General features: G+C 37.8%; 1 protein-coding gene across 7 annotated transcripts in view; it reads left to right on the forward strand.

The window, feature by feature from the left end:
- The window catches only part of CACNA2D1 (calcium voltage-gated channel auxiliary subunit alpha2delta 1), a 716,537-nt gene that overhangs the window by 682,364 nt on the left and 15,123 nt on the right, over positions 1-19,050 (forward strand). For all 7 annotated transcript variants that reach the window (XM_056573410.1, XM_056573413.1, XM_056573409.1 and 4 more), the window contains 7 exons: positions 2,066-2,137; positions 5,496-5,648; positions 5,725-5,777; positions 6,827-6,882; positions 15,031-15,160; positions 15,554-15,666; positions 16,994-17,076. In XM_056573410.1, the coding sequence (XP_056429385.1) occupies positions 2,066-2,137; positions 5,496-5,648; positions 5,725-5,777; positions 6,827-6,882; positions 15,031-15,160; positions 15,554-15,666; positions 16,994-17,076 (660 nt within the window). The remainder of the gene's footprint in view (positions 1-2,065; positions 2,138-5,495; positions 5,649-5,724; positions 5,778-6,826; positions 6,883-15,030; positions 15,161-15,553; positions 15,667-16,993; positions 17,077-19,050) is intronic.

The following is a 19,050-nucleotide window of genomic DNA, read 5'->3' on the forward strand; positions in this document are numbered from 1 at the left end:
ATTGATAGATCATCTTAGGTTTTAAACACTGCCATGAACTCGTTATACGCCTCACGCTATCCCTGACCACAAAGAATTATACTGTAGGCCAGAGAAGAGGGCAGTATAAACATGTATAGAGAAGGCATGGCTGTGTAGAAAACACAATAAGTTACTATTACTGTCAAAAGAGTTTAAGAGCCTCTAAGAAAAGCATATAAAGAAATTCCAGCAGTGCCCCCCGCCCCATGCCACATGAGCCATTCCCTGCTCCTCACATTGGCCCTCATTTACAAAGACTGGAGTGTCGGTTAGGTTTTTTTTTTCAGTGTACTTTTTTTTTCCTTGTGATTTACTTATCTGTCGCCCAATTTCCCTTTCTTTCTGTCGCAGGTTTTTTTTCTGTTTCACAAAATGTATTCTGTGTGACAGAAAAAAGTCTCCGCAAATTCTGAATACATTAGTGCTTGTACTACTACCCCCCATCATGGAACAGGGTCTGTTCCATGTTGGGGGTAGTAGTACAGGGGCTGAGGGATTGATCGCACCGGGTCTCACTTCTGAGACCCGATCCGATCAAAAGTTATTAAGCAGGGGAGCGGGCGGCATGTTCCGATCCCCTGCAATGTACAGTAAACTTTCATTTTTAAATTCCCCACCAGAAGCCCATGCCCATGTCTGACCCTCACAGCATACATATACAAATGCCGGCTCACCGCTATAAATGACAAGTAAGCTATTGGCAGCAGAAGCGCGAGCCTCCGCTCCCTGCACTGCTTTACTTGTCATTCATAGCGGTGAGCTGGCACCTGTATATATAGATGCTGTGAGGGTCAGACATATATCCATATGTCTGACCCCTACCGCGCATCTATATATACAGGTGCCGGCTCACCGCTATGAATGACAAGTAAAGCAGTGCAGGGAGCGGAGGCTCGTGCTGCTGCTGCCAATATCTTACTTGTCATTGATAGCGGTGAGCTGGCATTTGTATATGTATGCTGTGAGGGTCAGACATATATCCATATGTCTGACCCCCACAGCATGATATGCAGCTGCTGCCCGCTATGAATGACAAACTCTTAGCAGCGAGAGCGGGCAGCAGCCCTCCGCTCCCCCGCTAATAGAGTTTTCATTCATTGGCAGCCAGGGGAGGGAGAAGATGAAGATTAATATGTGCATCTTGGGGGGGGGGGGGAGCAGTATATATATAAATATGTGCAGCGGGAGTCAGTATATGGCAGCGGGGGTCAGTATAGATATATAATAGCGTTGGGGGGGGCATTACATTTATTTAAGCGCAGCGGCCACTAAGTTTGATATAGCGCAGCAGAAGGAAATATATATAGAAACACTGAAGGGGCCACATATATACCCCCCCAGTGATTCTATACATCTTTGCCCACCACAGCTCGGCCCCAGCCATTCAGGGCTTCTGGTGGGGAATTTAAAAATGAAAGTTTACAGTGCATTGCAGGGGCTCGGAACATGCCGCCCGCTCCCCTGCTTAATAACTTTTGATCGGATCGGGTCTCAGAAGTGAGACCCGGTGCGATCAATCCCTCAGCCCCTGTACTACTACCCCCAACATGGAACAGACCCTGTTCCATGCTGGGGGTAGTAGGATTCACTCTGTTTTGAGTAATTTCCCGACAGCTCAGAGCTGTCGGGTTTCTGTGAAGCAAAACTCACAGGTTTTCCTGTGAGTTTTCACACTCGTAGGGTTTTTTCTCTTTTTTATCGGGAACACGCCCCTTTTGTCGGGAAAAATGCCCCTTTTGTAGGGTTTTTTCTTTTTTTCACTCTGAGTGATTTTGATTTTGTCGGGTTGTGCGCCAAATTCTGGCGCAAATTCTGGCGCAGACAGAATTCTGGCGCTAAACCCGACAAAAAGTGTTGGGATACTGTTAGTAAATGAGGGCCAATGTGTTTGATAAAAACAAACAGGCCATCATGTGCCACGTACAATATACTGTATACTGTAGCAGATCAACTTCCATTATAGCAAAAGATATGATGCATAATTTTTAGAAGAAATCAGACAATGGTTTTGTAAGGAAAGTAACCTCATGACACTGTTTTACAGCAATTGGACTGCATCATTCTTGACGATGGCGGTTTCCTATTAATGTCAAATCAAAAGAGTTACAACACACAGGTATGGATATACAGTTTCTAATACACTGCTTGCTCTCTAGTAGGACACAGGGACTATGAGTCTTCAGACCTTACAGTTGTTTACATCTGTTCTAATGTATTCCAATTTTAGCCAAAAAGGCCTTCTTGGTTCACGTAGAACTTTTTTGAAGATAACTGAATATGAGATATATGAAATAATTATTGATTGGATATTTAAGTGTTCTTATGCGTGGATGTATTATTTTACATATAAAACATAGAGAATTGACTACAGATGCTAAGCCTTTATATCAACTTGGCACATACAATGAGAATGTGTAGCTTAACCCTTTGATTTGCAATGAATGAATTAAAACTGCTTATATTGTACAAGTAATAACCTTTTCTTATTTTAAATAAAGTTACTCCCACTTATGTGACCTTTTTAACCCCTTTACGACCAATGAATTTGTTTGTTTGTTTTTATAAATTTTTTAATAGCAGACCATTTAAGAGAAACAAACAGTCCGCAGGGCGGATTTAGCATGCTTGCACCATGCTTGGAAACAGGAATCAGGAGTAAAAAGGGGGTGCTCAACTAGATTAGTACAATTTCAGAAGACAAAAATAATGGCAATCACCTGTGTTACCAATAAAAAGGTGTTCTAATTTGTTCAAAATGTTTAGATGCATGAACAAAGTAGCTGGAATGGATGTGGATGTTTGCAAATGTAATGGCTTTTTCACATTCAAAGAGCACTTCTTCAGGCCATGCGAGGGGAACTCTAGTAGGCTGGGTTCACATATATCAGTCGTCCGGCACAGTTTCCCTCCGGGTGCACCGGAGGGAAACTAATGCTAGAACTGATCCAATTCATTTGAATGGGACAGTTCACAATCATCCAGCGTCTCAATTTTGACGCCGGATGGTTGGACATGCCAGAGGGCACCGGACAGGGTAACGCAGCTTGCTGCGTTCCCCTGTCCATTGCCCAGAAACAATGGATGCCGCATGCCATACAACTGATGACAAGTTGTCATCAGTTATGGCATCAGTTGCGTCGAGATTTAGGCTGAGTTCACCTATGCCGGATATATGTGAACCCAGCCTTACATAGGTGCTTATCCCCACAGGATAGGGGATAAGTATCTGATCCCTCCCCCCATATGTATCTGTGATGTCCCACTACGGGATATGCTCCTACAGTCCTGTCTGGTTGAGTCCCTGTACATCCTCAGTTCTCACCTGCAGTGTTCCCCCATAATGTGTATAAGTTATATATTAACCTCTTAAGGACTCAGCATTTTTCAGTTTTTGCATTAAAATTTTTTCCTCCTTACCTTTTAAAAATCATAACCCTTTCAATTTTCCATCTAAAAATTCATATTATGGCTTATTTTTTGCGCCAACAATTCTACTTTGCAGTGACATTAGTCATTTTACCAAAAATTGAAGAAAAAACACCATTTTGTAACTCTTGGGGGCTTCCGTTTCTACGCAGTGCATTTTTCGGTAAAAATGAAAACTTATCTTTATTCTGTAGGTCCATATGGTTGATACCCTACTTACATAGGTTTGATTTAGTTGTACTTCTGGAAAAAATCATAACTACATGCAGGAAAATTTATACGTTTTAAATGTCCTCTTCTGACCCCTATAACATTTTTATTTTTCCACGGACAGGGTGGTATGAGGGCTCATTTTTTGTGCCGTTATCTGAAGATTTTATCGGTAAATTTTTTTTTTTTTGATCAGACTTTTTGATCGCTTTTTATTCATTTTTAATGGTATAAAAAGTGACCAAAATACGCTATTTTGGACTTTTTGGGAATTTTTTTATGTGTACGCCATTGACCTTTATAATTTATTTTTATAGTTTGGACATTTACACATGGACATTTACACATATATTTACTTTTATTTACACAGTTTTTTTTTTTTAATGGGAAAAGGGGGGGGGGATTCAAACTTTTATTAGGGAAGTTTTTTTTTTTAGTGGTTCCTAGCAGCTCAGTCGGGCTGTTCGGCACCACTGCATTGAAATTGCGGCATCCCGAACAGCTGAGAGGAAGGATCCCTACCTGCCTTCTCTCTATCCAATCGGCAATCTGCTGCTTCATGCCTGCCCAGCAGGCTGGTACAGCAGAGCATCGATAACACTGATTGATGCATGTAAACAAAAATATCATAGCATTGAACAGTGTATGCAATCAAAAGATTGCATGGTATAACCTCCTAATGGGGCAAAAAAAAAAATTTGAAAGTGGTAAAAGAATAAGAGAATAAATGTGAACAACCCCCCCCCCCCAATAAAAGTTTAAATCCCCCCCCCCTTTTCCTATTTTTTTAATAAATAATGTAATAAAAAAATAATCATGTGTGGTACCGCCGTGTGCGTAAATTTCCAAACTATTAAAATATCAGGTTAGCTAAACTGCACGGTCGAATATCAGGTTAGCTAAACTGCAAAGTCCAAAATAGTGAATTTTTGGTCACTTTATATTCCATAAAAATATAAATAAAAAGATCAAAAAGTCCCATCAAAACAAAAATGGTACCGATAAAAACTACAGACCATGGTGCAAAAAATAAGCCCTCATATAACCCCATACGCACAAAAATAAAAAGTTATAGGGGTCAGAAAATTTAAATTTTAAACATACAAATTTTCGTGCAAGTAGTTATAATTTTTTTAAAGTAGTAAAATAAATAAATAAAACCTACATAAATTGTGTATTCCTGTAACCATATGGACCTACAGAATAAAGATGTGTCATTTTTATCGAAAAGAGCACTGCGTAGAAACAGAAGCCCTAAAAAGTAGCAAAATGGCGTTTTTTTTTTTTCATTTCACCCAACAAATATTTTTTTTTGTTTTGCCGCAGATTATTTTATAGAATAAGTAATGCATTACAAAGTACAATTAGTGACGCAAAAAACAAGCCCTTATATGGGTCTGTAGGTGCAAAATTTAATGGGTTATGATTTTTAGATGAGGAGGAAAAAAGGAAAATGCAAAAACAAAGATTGTTTTGGGTCTATAAGGTGAAAATGGGCTGAGTCCTTAAGAGGTTAAGTAGTAGGCATGGTCTGAAGAGGCATACTTTGAGCGTTACCATTAAAAACCTTCAGCGTCCTCTCCTGCTTCTTTGTTCATGCCCCTAAGCATTTTGGACAAAAAAGTACCTTGTTATTGACAACATCGGTGACTGCCAGTATTTTAGTTTTCTCCGTGAGCCTAAATTTTGAATTTTCGCTTACATTTGCTTTACACCCAAAGAAAGACCCTTAGCATTTTCTACTAACATAGCTATATGAGGGCTTATTTTTTGTGGGTCAAGTTGTATTTTTTATCGGTACCCCACATGTATTAATTTACATTTTTGTTTTTTTCTAGATTGGTAGATTCTTTGGCGAGATTGACCCAAGCTTGATGCGAAAGCTGGTAAACATTTCTGTATATGCATTTAACAAATCTTATGACTACCAGTCTGTGTGTGATCCAGTCGAAGAGCCGGCAAAAACAGCTGCCCCTCGCTCAGTGTTTGTGGTATGTAACATTACTTAGCATCTTAATAGCATACAAAATACTATTTCCTTATAACAAATATGTAATTTCATTATAGCCTACCATAGCAGATCTTCTCAACCTTGGATGGTGGGCTTCTGCTGCTGCTTGGTAAGTTATGTTTTAGAAAACCTGGGTATTTATATTTTATACATGTATATGAATGTTTGATTTTCACGGATGTATGTGTTACTGAAAGGTTTTAGACACCTTTAGGGTGTATTTAAACGTACAGTATTCTGCACATATTTGATGCACAGGATTTGATGCTGCAGATTTCAGTATAAACTAAATGACTGTATGTGTGAATAGACGTGTTTTTTTCATTTTTTTATTGTTTGCATGTATTTTTATTGTTGATTTTTTTCTCGAACGAAAAATGAAACAACTTTTCTTAAATAGTCTTCCATAGAAATACCTCTCCATTTACATGGTAATCAGATAAAATTTAGACTTCTGATAGACTTTTTGCATTTTCAGTGTTAGAGATAACATCAAGGTTACAGTGAAGCCTAGATAGTAGAGAGGGGGAGAGAAACCAAGTAGGAAAGCTTACACAGGCTGTAAAGAGAGAAGTGGAGCAGATAACAAGGCAGTTTGCTGGAGAAAATCTCTAAGGCTGTGTATATAGAGAAAATAGAAAATAGCAAGAATATTGATCAAATGAACAAAATAGAAAAGCTTTTTAAAAACAATGTATACATCATGGATGCAACTACAATGTACATTTACTCACTCAGTCCTGCAAGTCCTGCACCCAGCTTACTATTCTTTGAGTCTCTTCTGCCCTATTATAGAGTAGAAATGAGCAAGGGTTTTACACCTTAGACATGGATTTGGTGCCCAATTTTTATTGCCAAATTTTGCACAATAATCCAGTGTAACCTATCCAAATGTTCATTACTCTTACAGGACATTTGTGAATGGACAGTGAGGTGATAAGAGGGCCATGAATATTACACACATTATTGTCTTTTTCAGTCAAGATGAGATGTCCATCCACTCAACATTTGAAGTAGCACGGATCAGGCTAGTTAGACAGCCCAGAATATCTAGTAATATAATCATAATTCCTGGGAACTTATATAATTTCACAAGTGTATTGTCCTTTTTTTCTTGAATACTGTCATTTTTTAACTGTTTATAAACATATGTTACAGGTCTTTATTGCAGCAGTTGATCTTGAGCCTTACTTTTCCTCGGTATAATGAGGCAGGTATGTGTTCTTTTCATTATTTATACTCTTCAGTGGTGTTATTATTTTTTGCAATTGCTGCTAAATTATTGATGTGTTTATACAGTAATTATGAAAGGAGCACAAGACATCTTTCCAAATGTCACATGATATTTAATAATTGTGACATGTATTAGTTTTTCTAAAGTTACAGGATTATTTCTATCTCCTAAAGTTATGTAGCCTCTGCTGTAGCCTCTTTGCTGTACATCTCCAACCATGTACATCTACCCCTGTTGTTTTTGTGAGTATTATACTCAATAAATGAAGAATCTATGTGACCTGTGAATGACGCTTTTCATTACTGATTTCGATATTGTATGCTGAATAAGAATACTTACTTGGGCCTATTGTAAGAAATCATTGCTGCAATTATTTCTGGTGTTGGTGTGGACTATTTTGATCTTCATATCAGAATAACAATTTAAAACTTTCGTTGCACAGCAGTCAGGTTTACTGGTCTTTAAAACTATTGCACAACCTCCATGTTTCCCTTTGGAGATAACATTAGTGCAACACATGCAAAATTCTTGTAATGCTCAGGCATGACATAGGGGAATTTTAAAGGGGTACTCCGCCCCTAGACATCTTATCCCCTATGCAAAGGATAGAGGATAAGATGTCTGATTGTGAAGGTCCTGCCGCTGGGACCCTTCACGATCTCTCCTGCAGCACCCCCTATCATCTGGTGCAAGGAGTGAACTTTGCTCCGTGCCTGATAACTTGCAATGCAGGGGCTGGAGAATCGACATCGTGGTCCCGCCCCTCATGATGTCATGTCCCAACCCCTCAATGCAAGTCTATGGGAGGGGGTGTGATGGTCACCACGTCCCCACCCATAGATTTGCATTGAGCGGGTGGGGCGTGACATCATGAGGGGGCAGAGCCGTGTTGCCATGATTCTCTGGCCTCTGCATCACCAGTCATCAGGCACGGAGCGAAGTTCGCTCTGTGCACCAGATGACAGTGGGTGCTGCATGAGAGATTGTGGGGGTTCCCATTGAAATTATGTCAAATCAAAAGCTTCCTGTCTACTTTGATATTATTATCAAAACACATTAAATGGCCTAAGTTTACACACTTTTCCAAATTAAATTTGAGCCTTATTTACAGCATTTCTTTTGCTTTTAGTCCATTGTTTTAGCCATTTGTAACTCAAAATGAGGCTTTAAAAATGGTGTGTGAACATAGCCTAAATTGTATTTTAAAAATACATTCTAGAAACACAAAAATACTAAACTTTAACTATACTAACAAAAAGATGAGTCACCTTAAAATACTATTGTATATCTGGTTGAAGAGAAGCTTATATAAACTACTGGATAAAATGTATAGATGACTGCATACAAAAGAAATTGAATCTAGATTCATTACCAGCAAGTTCCCATTGTAATGCATTTGCAATTTAAACTTTACTTTTAATCATTGTTGCCATCAGCTGTATATACTTTTAAGTACTTTACTGTAAGTAGCTAAAATATGTTTGTTCTAGACAATGCACAAGCCGCAGGATCTGTATTGTCTGAGGTATGATTTATTGCTGTGGATTAGGGTAAATAATGAAATAATGAGCACATTCCTCGGTGGTACTACAAATCTTTCCTGTAGCTTATTTGTCTGGTGATTTAGGCAGCAGTAATACATAAGACACTTGTGAGGTAAAGAGGTTTTATACTTAACAGCAATGCATAGTTTATCAACAGAGAAGATTTTTATCAATTCTTCATGTCACTCTTCATTTTTACTAAAACATGAAAAAATATTTATATTGGTGTGTTTGCAAATCATAATTTGAGTAGCCGTATTAGTCCAGTGATGCAAATCATAATTTGAGTAGCCGTATTAGTCCAGTGATGCAAATCATAATATCTACAATATCTACAAAAATCTACAATATAAGGGTAGATTCACTCTGTGTTTTTTCGGGCATTTTTAATGTGTAAAAAATGCATCCTCGAAATTGCATCTGCATTTTTAACATTAATGTGCTCTATGTAAGTCTATTGTAAATGTCAGTGTCTGTGCACACAATAACCCTGATTAACTTTTGTAAACCCAACCTGTTTTATCGAGTTGTGCGCCAGAATTTGGTGCATTGCGCTACAATTTCTGTCTGTGCCAAAATGTGTGGCAAAAAATCTAAAACCCAATAACTCTACATTTTACTGAGAAAACTCCTAACATATTTACTAAGGTATCCACAGAAAATGTGGTGGATTTGAGCTCTGGAAACCCTATAGCTAAAAAAATAAAAAATAAAAAGCAAAACGTAGGGAAAAGTGCAAAATGTAGGGAAACATTAGTAAATACCATGGAAAAATATCTGTTGGGAATTAAAACCCACAAAGAAAACTACACTCCACTTTTAGTAAAGCAGGGCCAAGATGTAAAAAAAATACCACCACATTTCTGCAGCCATGGAAATAAGTGACATTTACTCGGCTGTAAAAATGTGGCCAGATGTTTTACATATTGGGGGAGATGGCCTATATTTGTGAACATAGCCGGCATTTAGTCTTACTGTACTAAATTATCAGGTAGATAGAAGTGATAAAAAATGAAAGTCCTCAACAATTGATACCTTTTAGTGGCTAACTAAAAATATGAGAACAAATAGCAAGATACGATTAAAATGATACCCAACTTATGCAGGTTTGATTTTGTTTTACTTCTGTAAAAAAAATTATTAATTTCGTATGGTTAAAAATGTCCTCTTTTGACACCTTTAATTAATTTTTTATTTTTTTCATATAGGGGGATGTGTGAGAGTTCATTGTTTGTGCTGTGATCTGTAGTTTTTATCAGTACCATTCTTGTTTTGATGTGACTTTTTGATTTTCATGTGCTTTTCATAATTTTTTTTAGGGTATGGAAAGTGACCAAATATACACAATTTTGTACTTTGGTATTTTTATGTAAACTTTTATTAGGGAAGGGGTTAATTCAAATGTATTAACTTTTTTTTACAAAATTTTTAGTCTCCATAGAGGAATATTACATGCAATTCTTGGACTGCACACACTGTTCAATACTATGCCATAACATAGCATTGATCAGTGTTATCGGTGCTTTGCTGCTACAACTTGCCATGGCTGACTGGAGCTTCAGAGCAACGATCGGACGGTGAGGGGGCAGGTAAGGGTCCTCTCGCCGTCCTCTCAGCTGATTGGGACACCGTGGTTTTTCTGCAGTAGTCCTGATCAGCTCAGCTGAGCTGCTGGGCTGTTTTTGTTTTTTAGACTCCGCGATCAACTTCCTAAGGAGTTAATGCCGGACATCACCGCGCTCGATGGTGTCCGGCATAAGCCACAGGTGTCAGCCGTCAGGACCGCCCCGCTATGACCAGGGTCAGCTCCTGAGCCCGCGTCATAGAAGTGGAGCGGAACAAGGAGTACAGGTATGCCCTTTGTCCTTAAGGTGATATATATACATATATATATATATATATATATATATATATATATATATATATATAGTAGAGAAGGTAGCACTCCTTAAACGGGTGCCTCCCGCTGTTGATCCTGGCTAGGGATCCCAAAATTTACTTGAACAGATGTCAGTGGCACTCCAAAATGGTGAAAAAATTTGATGTTTATTCACTCCCAGAGCTATGTTTCGCAACCTCACGCTGCCAATTTCAAGGCTTGAAAATGGCAGCATGAGGTTGACGAAACGTAGCTCTGTTTGGGAGTGAATAAACATCAAATTTTTTCACCATTTTGGAGTGCCACTGACTTCTCTTAAAAAAAAAAAAAAAATACACACACATATATATATATATATATATATATATATATATATATATGTCTTTATTAGCAGATGAATATAAATAAATAAAAAATATAGCAGATAGCTATATATATATATATATATATATATATATATATATATATATATAGTTTCTTTCTTTCTGAATTTGACTGTGATTTTCAAGTTAACAGGGACCTCAGCAGCTGTTAAGTGAAGGTCAGAAAAGTACATGTTGAAATTTGCTGAAACTGATATGTTCTTGCAAAGCGCCAAATCTGTAGGAGATTTAAAATGTATCCTTGAAGAAGTGATTTGTAATAATATCACTTGGCTTCAGTAGAAGACCTAAGGGGAACTTCTCATGCTGTATACAAAAAGCCAAAGGGCAATATTGAATAAAATTCACAGATAAAGAAATATTTCATGAAGACATGTCAAGGAAAGATTTCTGCCTAGGGATCACAAAGCCATTTGATAGAATTCTTATAACACTTAAAAAATATTCACATTTACACTTTAGACTGTACTGATTTATCCAAGTGGATCTATTCTCTCAAACATGTAAAGTTACTAAAATAAGAAAAAATATAGTAAAATAAATCACACACTTTAATGCAATGTAGAATGTACAGTGAATTCTAATTTTCCTATAATGATTTAGGCTTAGCAGGTTAAGATTTCCTGACATATTAGTGACCCATGTACTGAATTTATTTAGTAGCCTGTTTTACATGAATGTAATAGAATTTTGGTTTTAATCTTAGTTTTGTTGATCAACAAACAAAAGTGAAATCTTCCTCCTCCAAACTTTAATCTCTGTTTAAATTGATAAAACAAAAGTAAAATTTAAAAAAGCTCTAGTGGTCAGTGTAAACACTGGATAGTGGATAGTCACATCAAAAATAAAAGAAACAAAAAAGTAAATGTGTAAAATAAAAACCTGATTTAGATAATGTCATTTTCTGATGATACAGTCGTCAGTACAACAATAGATCTACTGAATATGCTACAATAGAGTGGGGAGAGACTTGAAATAAACATACCTTTTACTATATACCCATAAAAGGTGTATCAAGATAACAAATGCAAAAATTTTGCAACATAGTGTGTTAAAATAGCCCAAAAAGTCACTATCTCTGGCTAAGCTGGAATTTATACACATGGTAATTATATGGTGACCAATATTCAAATGGTCCACAGTGATTACCAATATGGCGTCAACTACCTATAACAATTTATAGTCAAGTAGTTAAAACACAAGAATATAGATATGCATATGTGTCATAGCATAGCACATTGAAGGGTTCCTGACGTGTTTCTGCCGGGATATATCGGCGTCCTCAGGGGAAACCCGTGAAATATATTCAAATAAGTAAAGTGCAGATATAAATGGTTTCTAAATAATAGTGCTATCCAATGATATGCAGATATCTCATACAGCTCTATAAGAGATAAACACTTATGATTCCAAGTATACAAATTCAATATCCCAAGCTGTAGATTAAAAATTTCGCAAGACTCCTGGTACCTAAAAGAAAAAGCAGAGTGGGGGAGACAATGGGCCACAAAACACAGAAAGAGAGCCCCAGTCACAAGATGTTCCTGAAAATGAAGTGATTAGTGTGTTCCACTAAGTGAAGTGATTAGTGTGTTCCACTAAGTGGGGTACTCACGGTCTAGTTGTACGGCTGTAAAGCATACCTGCAGTGGCAAGGAGCCGAAACATTCGGCTTCACTTCGCGCACACTATGTGAAGTCAGTGTCTGATGCTATATCCAGTCACTGCCGCACCCCCGTCTGACCCCAATAGTGGGCATGGCTAGGATACACTGAACGCTCGCACTGATACTGTGGTAATCAGTGATAGAGTAAAGTGATTGTGACTCAAAGTTAAAAAGGTTTTGTCTCTAGACAGTAATGTTTAATAGGGGGAGTGTAAATGATTTGTATCAGAAGCAAGTTAAGTATAATATAAAGGCACAAGGCAATTGTTATACTCTTTACAATCGCACATAATATACTAAGTATGTAAATGTGGAAGCTAGATGAAGAAATATAAGGCTGACACATGACTCAAATGGGTGTTACTGATTATGGAAATCCCATATGAAAGGGTAACAATTGGCTGCATGATATTGAGGTGAGGAATTATGTCAACGTGCCCTATTTTAAATGAGAGGGGCACTAATGGTGATAGTTAGTGAAGTAAATCCCCCACATCAATAAACAACCAAAATTGAAAGTCAGAAAAAGAGACAATAGGTGAACAAAGTAAAAAATTATTAACCTTGAAAAAACAGCCATTAAAAGAAAAGAAGGAACATGGTTCACAATCTCCAAAGGGTCGAGGACACCCTAACGGGGAATTGTGAGGGGGAGATATCTTGGGCCTAAAGGACCTATAGGACCCTATCCTAACTAAATCAACCCTAAACCTAGGCAGGATGATCAGCCCTAATAAGGGCAGTCCCGCTTCCGAACCTCCTGAGGACCTGATAAGCCCTATCTCATGGTGGTGACTCTAACTCAGAAGGCCAGCTACAGGCTCCGCACAACTGCCTAAATGTCACCAATACCGGGAGACCATGAACCCTCACAAGAATTTTTAGTAAAAAGAATGTAATAGGAAGCAGGCAAAGCTAAGCTGTTCATTGAGACCTGAGGGGTGTACTGTATCCAGTTGGTATATCCAACAGCTCTCTTTATGTAATAAGAGACGATCAATATCCCCCCTCTAATACTTTCGATCCCAATGAGTTTTAAGCCTTTGCTGTTGCTGGCTACAAGGGTATCATGGCCATGTCTAATGTCCTCAAGGTGTTCCAATATGCGTTTTTTAAATTCTCTAATGGTCCAACCAATATATCTATGATCACATTCACAAATCGCTAGGTAGATCACAAAGCGGGTGTTACAGTTGATAAATTGTTCGATATGAACCCGGTACCACTGGGGACAATAGAGAAATGGTCGGTTTTCAAGTCGTGAGGACCGCGTCATGTGTTCTGGAGATTCTACCAAGCCACGTCTCCTGTGATCTTTTGTTCGGGGCAAGATAGCTATGTGTTAGGATATCTTCTAAATTCCGTCCCCTCTTAAATGTAATGAGGGGGATATCTGGTATCTCTTCAGAAAGATCCACGTCCATCTTAAGGATATTCCAGTGTTTCCCCAGGATCTCCCTGATCTGAGGTACACAATGATCAAATGTTTTTCTCCTATAGGTACAATACTACAGCATTGACTGGTTGTGAGTAGAGGAGATGGGGGATATTATTTTTTTCACAGGGACATCTTCTAAAGGTTATTGTGGCCCTTTGTCTCCCCCACCCTGCTTTTTCTTTTAAGTACCAGGAGTATTGCAGCATTTTTAATTTACAGCTTGAGATATTGCATTTGTATACTTGGTATCGTAAGTGTTTATCTCTTATAGAGCTGTATGAGATATCTGTATATCATTGGAAAGCACTATTATTTAGCAACCATTTATATCTGCACTATACTTATTTGAATATATTTCATGGGTTTCCCCTGAGGACGCCAATATATCCCAGCAGAAACGCGTTGGGAACCCTTCATTGTGCTATGCTATGGCACATATGCATATCTATATTCTTGTGTTTTTTTACTACTTGATTATACATTGTTATATGTAGTTGACGCCATATTGGTAATCACTGTTGACCATTTGAATATGGGTCACCATATGGTTACCATGTGTATATATTCTGGCTTAACCGGAGATAGTGACTGGCGTCTCTAGGCTATTTTAACACACTAATTTGCACAATGTTTGTTATCTTGATACACCTTTATCATTGCTGGGAGCTTTTGCCTATCTGTGTCCTCTGCTTGACTAATTATCTATATAGAAGTGTCCTTTTTAGTCTTTTTGATACAGTCATCAGTGTTTTTATATAGATGGTCTGTGAACAAGTGGTCTGTAGAAAATAAATGATTTTATGTACTGTATCTTCACAAAGAGCATATGTTTTCTATAGGGACAGGCCCATAGTGAGGAGGCATATTTAAATTCTTGTCCCTTTTGTAATGGGAAGTAAAAAAACAAACAAAAAAAAACATGCATTGACATATGGTATTTCAAAATGCTTCAATTGTGGTATCTTTGTAAGTAGAAAATGAGTTTGAGTTATGAAAATGAAATTAAGTCATCAGGACTTACTGTAGGAGGTGGTTAGTAATGTCCAATGGCACTTAAAATACGTTAGAATTTTTTTTTTTTTTTTTTTTTTAATAGAGCCCTTTCTCTATGGAAGCCATATTCATGTTATATGTTGTATCTGAGAAGATTAAAAAGATTCAATACAATTTATGGTGATTTTAATGGTGAACTTTACTTATAACAAATATGTCTTACAGCTGAATTTGATGATGATGACTTTTCGGCAATGATGGCAAAACAAAGCTGCATTACTGAACAAACCCAATATTTCTTTGAAAATGAGAACAGATCTTTTAGTGGATATCTAGAGTGTGCCAACTGCACAAGGTAATGAAGCTTTTGTTCTGTTCTAATACACTTTTTGTATCAACACTTGTATCAAAACACTTGTTTTTGGCATTAACATTAAAGGGGTAATCTGACATGACCAATTCTGATGTTTAGTTTAGGACCTTCTTGTTTGGAGGTTTCTGTAATTCCCAATGATTGATAACATTTTGCTATTCATGGTTTTTAGCAGAGTCTACTTTTAAGGCTGGGGGTATTCTAAAAGCCTAACCCTAGTCAATCACAATTTTATGGTGTTTATTAGGTTTTTTTTAGGGGAAAGGGGTGCCTGTAAATTGGTAGATTTTAGGCTGTGACTTTCATTCTATTTATATTTATCTTTGTTTTTTTTCTGTTGATGATAACAAAAGAAATATATTATTTTCCCCCCAGAATTTATCATGCTGAAAAGATAGTCAACACCAACTTATTATTCATAATTGTTGACAACCAGCACACATGTGAGTTCTGTGACCAACAGCCTCTAATACAGGCAGAACAGCGCTGTATCCTTTGTATTGAAAAGCTATGTATTATCAAAGTTACAATTCAAGGTAAAGTTTCATGGCCTGAAGAGTTTCTTTGTTGTGAAATACACCGTTTATTTATCTTATCTGAAATATTTCTGAGATATGTGATCTGTTTTACTTATTAGTAGAGTTTGCTATATGTCAGTGTTATGTACCATATTTCATTAAAAAAAAATGTGGTCTAGGAAATAATTATCTTATTCAAAGAACATGACAAAACCAAGTCTCACTTATATTGTCTGCTGCCATTTGCAAAGGAAAGTAGTGTCAAAAAAGTAACAAGGGATTTACATACACACATTTTTTTTTAATACAACCATATAAGCAGTGTTATTGCACTTATAACCCACTCTACAGGAGGCTAACAATAGTTTCATAGAAAGTGTCTGTTAGGAAATTGCTTTATTGTGTAACATTCCCAGATTTACAGTATAAAGTTTCACCAAGGATTTTGATACTTTAATGTATCTAAAAGGTGAGGGTCCTTGCTAAACAGGTTTTTGGTCTATGAAGGTATGGACAGGAAATCTTTGTTATAATGGGCTTAGCTATTTCAATGTAAGCAATAAACTAATTAACCAGTAATATATAATATCTAGGAATGCAATATTGATAGACTTCTGACACCCCCACCGATCAACTAACTGTAGGTGCAGGGGCACTCGAGCAAACACAACATCCTAATCATTTTTTTATTTTTTTTAACTAGGCAGAGTTCAGTTACTTTAGAAGTGGCTGCTCCAGGTATTGCAGTTCAGTCTTATTCATTTAAAGGGACACTCCGTTGCTAGTCATCTTATGCCCTATCCAAAGGAAAGAGTATAAGCTGTGTGATTGCAGGGCTCTTGCCACTGGGACTCCCCACGATCTCCGTGCAGACACCCAGCATTCTGAACATTATGTTCAGAACTCTGAGTTCAGGAAGCTGTGGTCGTGAAGTCTCGCCATGCCTCCTCCATTTATGTCTATGAAACGTGGTGTGACGGCACCAGGCGCGTGATGTCAGGATCATGGCCTCCCAAATCCAGCGTTCTGAACATAGTGTTCAGAATGCCATGTGTCTGCACGGAGATTGTGTGGGTCCCAACGGCTGTACCCTCGTGATCAGACATCCTATCCCCTATCCTTTGTATAGGGGATAAGATGTCTAGCAACAAAGTACCCCATTAAATTAGAGTAAGCTAATTTCCATCCTTGAAAAGTCACATGATTGCTAAAGTGTATAAACATTTTTGTTTTTATTTGGTAAATGCATAGCAAATCGCTTCTATACAAAAATATTTTCTCTAATGGAAACCTTAAGCTAATGGACCGGATCCATGCCTGCTTGCACAGAACCCAAGGTACAGAAAAGGTCCAGATGCTTGCTTTGATCAAGACGACTTGGTAAGTCTTGTTGTTGAATTAAAAAGTTTATTAGGAAGAAATAAGATCAGCTGAAGGTGATAGATGTGGGTACAGATTTACTTGATAATACCAGACTTTAGTGTGCTGGAAACAGGTGTTAAAAACTTTGTAAATTTTCCTAATTAAAAGGGTTGAACAACTTCTCCAAAAGGACTATATTATCATTGGGCCATCAGCCAATCACTTAACACCATTAATGTTTTCTTTATGCGCTTTCTTAGTTTTCTGTATGTGAGTTTTATACTAACTGCTTGATATATATATATATATATATATATATATATATATATATATATATATATATATATATATATATATATATATATATATATATACAACGCAAAGTACTTTGTTCATCTTTAATATTCTGCATGTATATTTTTTTTAAGTTTTCTTTTTTTATGTTAAAGTTGTGTCTCAACATTAACTTTTACATTAACATATATACTTTCACACAACAAAATCTGTTTATGAAATAGGCGACTTTTGCAGGTTAGGTTGATGATAAGATGTTATGTGGAACAATTTACATTTTCATGACATAGAAAGACACACATATTTGTGATATTTCACACATCTGCTTGTAAGCTGGAGGGTTAATTTGACACTTAAAGAGTACCTCTCATGATCTTGTTAAATGTTATCATCCTCCTAGTTCACTGCCCCCATCATGATAAACTCACCCCCTGCCTTTATTTGTATTATTTGTTAGTTTTCTACCTTGATATTGCTCTGTATATTCTGCTCAGTCTCAGTCACATTCACAGACTGGGAAGGGGCGTTCCCCAGCAGGTGTGACATCATCTGAAGCCATACAGGGAAGAACTTCCTCCCTCACACTGCTACACACAGCCCTGAGCAGTTTGGTGTGTGAGATGAGCTATGATTGGATAAGGCTGTATTTTCTGATTTTGGACTTCTGCCAGGCCAGCAGAAGTCCAAAGTCTGTGCAAGAGATAGGGGGAAATGGGATCTGGACAAGTAGGGAGACACCTAGTGGCAGCTTTTTTCAACACAAATGAAACATAGAAAACTTTTTTTTTAGAAAGTACATTAGAAAGTTTTAATTTTTTTTAAATGTGTCCATTGTATCTGTTTCTTCTTATGCATTTATTGCTAAATGCATAATGCAAGACAGGACTGTTCACCTGGCTGTTGTGAGTCCAGCCTGGTGGTTACATGACCTTGAAGTGCTGATTTCTGGTCATCACATTTTACTTATATTTAAGAGAAGGCAGTGCTAATTTTTTCTCTGTCACCTGATTGGGGAACACAGAGACCATGGGTATTATGTTGCTGCCACTAGGAGGCTTACACTAGGCAAAAAAAGAAGTTGGTTCTTCCCAGGCTATGTTCACATACCGTATATAGTCGAGTATGAGCCGACCCGAATATAAGCCGAGGCCCCTAATTTTACCCCTAAAACCCAGGAAAAGTTATTGACTCGACTATAAGCCTAGGGTGGGAAATACATCATCCCCCCATGTCATCATCCAGACCCCCGTCATCATCCAGACCCCCGTCATCATCCCCCCCTCATCATCACCGCCTGTCAATCCCTTCATCAGTGGTCTTCAACCTGCGGACCTCCAGATGTTGCAAAACTACAACACCCAGCATGCCCGGACAGCCATTGGTTGAAGACCACTGCGGCCTTCGTCATCATCCAGCCCCCCCCCCCTTTTTGTTTTGTACTCACCTCCCCTCGGGGGGAAGTTAGGGTGAGCTGGTCTGGGCCATCTACGCTGCAGGGACCGTCCGGGGGGGGGGGGTGGTTAGTCGTTGTTGGCTGTCCATTTTCACCGGGGGTTCCTCTTCTCCGTCCTTCGGCCCCGGAGTAGTGACGTTGCCTTGACGACAACGCACAGGGACGTTGCACATGAACGTCCCTGTAGGTCGTTGTCAAGGCAACGTCACTATTCATGGCTTTTTATAAAAGAGCAAAAAGCCTTT

Source organism: Hyla sarda, chromosome 4 (genome assembly GCF_029499605.1).
Source record: "Hyla sarda isolate aHylSar1 chromosome 4, aHylSar1.hap1, whole genome shotgun sequence".
NCBI lineage: Eukaryota > Metazoa > Chordata > Amphibia > Anura > Hylidae > Hyla > Hyla sarda.